The following is a 3,910-nucleotide window of genomic DNA, read 5'->3' as shown; positions in this document are numbered from 1 at the left end:
TTTTCAAACAACACAACTTAAGTGCTTACATTGATAATTAATCTTCATTACAGAGTCTCTCACACACTGCTTCAAACTCTCGAAAAGCTTAACAAATTAATGGAAACTCTGCTTCTCAAAAACCAAAGTAGACTTTCCCCTAACATCAATTTACATACCTCTCAAAAATTATGTAATAAGTTCATAATTTTTTTGAAAATGGACCTCCAATTTTCTATTTACAGATCCAAAATAATAAAAGTTTGAAGGTTAAAACATATTTCAACATATTGGCACAAATCTTCTGAAACCTACTAAAGAAAGGGGACTGAAATATGCCAAACTTTGATATCAAAGTCTAAGCTGCCACTATAAACAAGATAAGAGCCAGTATTGTTAGCTTTTGAAGATGAATTACCATGGTCAATAGTTGCAGTCAAGCATTTGACTGGTCTATTATGTCCCTGTAAAACTGCTAAACATGAATAACCATTATTCTCAAAACATTTTCTCCAAATTCTAACTGTTTTATCAGCAGATCCACTAAAAATCATGTCTGATACAATTGCCAGACACAAAATTGCTTTAGTATGTCCTCTAAGAGCACCCACAACCACCATTCCATTACCACCAGTACCATCCTTTTCCCAGACTACAATTGATCTATCACAGGCACCAGAATATAAAGTAGACCCATCACTACTAAGAACCAAAGCATTGACTGAAGATTTATGTTTTTCTAATGTAGCCATTAATGAGTGTTTCTTTTCTCCTTCAACTATTCCCCATACTTTGATTTTTTTATCAGCTGATCCAGTGTAGACTAAACCATCATTAGATACCGCAATAGCATTTATGGCATCATCATGTGCATCTGTTACAGACTCTAAGCACTTGAAATCCGATGTTCGCCAAATTTTAAATGTTCTATCCCAAGAAATTGAGTACAGAAGAGACCCATCTCTTGATAAAGCTAAACCAGATATTGTATCAACATGATGAACCCAAGTGCATTTCTTGTGTCTTCTTATCCGAATATGATTCTTTGGTAAGACTAACTTTGATAAACGGTCGGAAAGTGTTGGAAGTGTTGCTAGCTGTTTGTATTTCTTGAGCTGAGTCGTTTCGCTGTTGTCGATTAACCATACTCGAATCTTATGATCTTGATGAGCACTAAAGAGTTTATTACCATAAACTACTAGAGATTTAACACCACCATTACCAATCGCAACCGTGTTATTCATTGAATTCTCAACATCATTAACTCGTTCTGATTTTAGAGTGTTAGAATCATGACTCCATATTCGAATTTCTTTATTAGAATCACCACTGTAAAGATATTTACCAGAGAGGGCAAGAGAAAAAACATAAGAAGAATGACCTTTAAGGGTGGAAATACATTCATGAAAGGTTGTCAAGGATTTCTGGATAGAAGATTGTGAAGTCAGTGATGGAACAGTTGGAAGACTTGGTTGAGAAGTGAGTGATGAAATTGATGAGTCTGATGAGTTATTAGAGTGAGACATGGATTCTCCTTCCTTCTCTGGATGACAAAGTATTGGACATGAAACAATCCCCATCTTTTTTAGAGACGGAATGAAATAAAGACAGAGTAGGCAGAGCAGGGAGAAGGTGAGTTGCATATATTTATAGGAGAGAACAAGATGGTGCAAAAAAAGGGAAAACTACTGGGCCAGATAGACTAGTCAAGTTGGTTAAATGTATGGGCAATGCAGAATGCATTTTAACCAGGAGATGATGCTAAGTGGTTACTCAGGCACACCTAACCTGCTTTATTTTGAAGTATAATACTCTCATCCAATGCGTGTGTGTGTGTGTGCGCAATTTGTTTCTCAACCTTTCTCTTTTGGCCACTTGGAACAAAGGGATAAAACAGTGTCTGAAATCTTTCTTCTTTTTGGCCACTATGTATATATAAAGTGGATGTGCAAATTGCTTTAGGTTTACTGTTCAGTTTAAGTCGGAAAGGTGATTGCCCAAAGAAAGCAATGGAAGGAACAAAATGAGTTCCCAACATATTCGCAGACGGCCTTTACTCTTCTTGTATGGGGCTGGATCTGCTCCAGGGTTCACATGGTGAAGTCATTGACAACAGGAGGACTTCAACCGAGGGTCCGAGAGGTTCCCTCTGCCGATAAACTAAATAAATGTTGCTGTTGTAATGGTTTCTTCTTACCCTGTTTAAATCTGATTAAATAAGATGTCGACAACAATGTTCATACTGAAAATTTATTTTCAAGTTTCAACGATTGTATCACATTGCCAGATGCTTTGCATGTCATTTTGGTTATGCTTTTTGATTAGTCAACGAACCCTGATTAATTTTCATAAGTGGCAGGCAGGAAGGGATTGCCTCTGCAGTGACGTTGAATAATTATACAGACTCTTATCTTGTGTAATCGTCAACAGTGCAGGGGATACCCTACAAGAAATGTCCTTATCTTAAGGTTCCTAGCACTTTTTTTGTGTACAATTATGGTATGGGTAGGGTTACAGAGATTGGAACAACTTTGCTTACGACCTATATGCATTCTAGTATAGCATCTTAATGTTTAGGCCATCAGGATTCAAAACCTTAACATACTGGTCACGTCTAAGTGGGAAGTACTTGGGATAACAATGGGCTGTAATGCATTGGTCACTGAATTATGCTCCAATCAATTCTTAAGGTATTTAAGGTCAGTGGAGAAAGGGGTCCCTAGAACACTCTTCTTAATATCTTCATTACTTGTGGGTTGTTTGTTATTGAGATGACATACTAAGGATATTTCATTTTTCATTTTCTTGTTTTTTTTTGTTTCAGCCTGAAAAAAGAGTTCAGCCTGTGATAGTCTGTTAGGTTTTGCTATCTAACTTCATGAATCCCTATAGTTTATAGATACACTGTATTACATACAGGTTGGATTAGATGCAAGAATTCACCGACCTTTAGTAACACAAAATGTTCCGATATGGTTTATCATTTAGCTGATATTCTTCTTCAAGTACAATTTGGCAGCCAAAATACAGTACCTCGTATTCGGCAATACTTGCCAACTTTTAGGTATCATGTACGTCTCCAATATTCTTTTCCAAATTGGAATAGTCTGTACATTGGTGATTCTTGTTACTACATTATCAAAGTGAGATTTCATAGTCAAATCCAAGATAGAAATTTGGAAAAGAAAGAAGAAGAAACAAAACTTGAAAAGTAAAACCAAAAAAGGCAATCCAAATAGTAGACTGAAGAAGCATAATTCATATCAAAATATCTAGTTGAATGGAGGATAAGCAACTCATCCATCCACTAGTACCAATTCAGTAACAAGAAAGCATATAAAAAAAAATTGTTCATTTTATTAAAAGGTAAATCCAAAAAGTTAGAAAACAAACTAGGAAAAATATCTAACACCAATCATCATTAATGTTTGAAGATTTACAAACATATATGTAGGCAGCTTTCACAATGAAAGGAAGAGTTACATGTCGGTAAGGTCTATATTTTCCGTTTAACATTCTAGTTTTAGCATTGGGATAGTGTTTGGAATCTTTGGATACACCTTAAGAAGTAATTTTTCCTTTCCGAGAAGCAAAATATCAGAATTTACTTTGAGAACAAAATTTGAGAGTTACTTTTAGAAACAAAAATGTTAACCTTTTGCGAAACCAACTTTTAGCTTGTGACTTCTGGATTGACTTTTGATCTGGCACGGAAGAGTTCTTATCCTCCGTTCAACTAGATACAGGCGAAACCAAATATCGCCTGTATCGTTCTTGCATGGCACGGAAGAGTTCTCCAAAGTCTAAATCTTTGTTTATATTCTTTCTCAAGTATGGAAATCTGACAAAGTCCAGAGACTATAGACCTCATATGCTCATAATTTCTCCAGGCATTGGGTCGCTATTTGCATGATTTCTGCCAAAGGAACAA

At 35.8% G+C, this 3,910-nt stretch overlaps 1 protein-coding gene across 1 annotated transcript; it reads right to left on the bottom strand.

The window, feature by feature from the left end:
• On the bottom strand, positions 1-1,610 carry LOC113331140 (protein JINGUBANG-like). Its single transcript, XM_026577896.1, has one exon. The coding sequence runs from the start codon at positions 1,557-1,559 to the stop codon at positions 294-296; it is 1,266 nt and encodes a 421-aa protein (XP_026433681.1). The 5' UTR covers positions 1,560-1,610; the 3' UTR covers positions 1-293.
• Between the last annotated feature and the right edge of the window lie 2,300 nt (positions 1,611-3,910).

This window comes from Papaver somniferum, unplaced genomic scaffold (genome assembly GCF_003573695.1).
Source record: "Papaver somniferum cultivar HN1 unplaced genomic scaffold, ASM357369v1 unplaced-scaffold_125, whole genome shotgun sequence".
In the NCBI taxonomy this organism is placed as follows: Eukaryota; Viridiplantae; Streptophyta; class Magnoliopsida; order Ranunculales; family Papaveraceae; genus Papaver; species Papaver somniferum.
Note: the sequence above shows the minus strand (reverse complement) of the source record. Positions and strands in the feature narration are given on the sequence as shown.

Excerpts from the sequence above, each read along its gene's own strand:
- LOC113331140 (XM_026577896.1), bottom strand. The coding sequence starts at position 1,559 with ATGGGGATTGTTTCATGTCCAATACTTTGTCATCCAGAGAAGGAAGGA.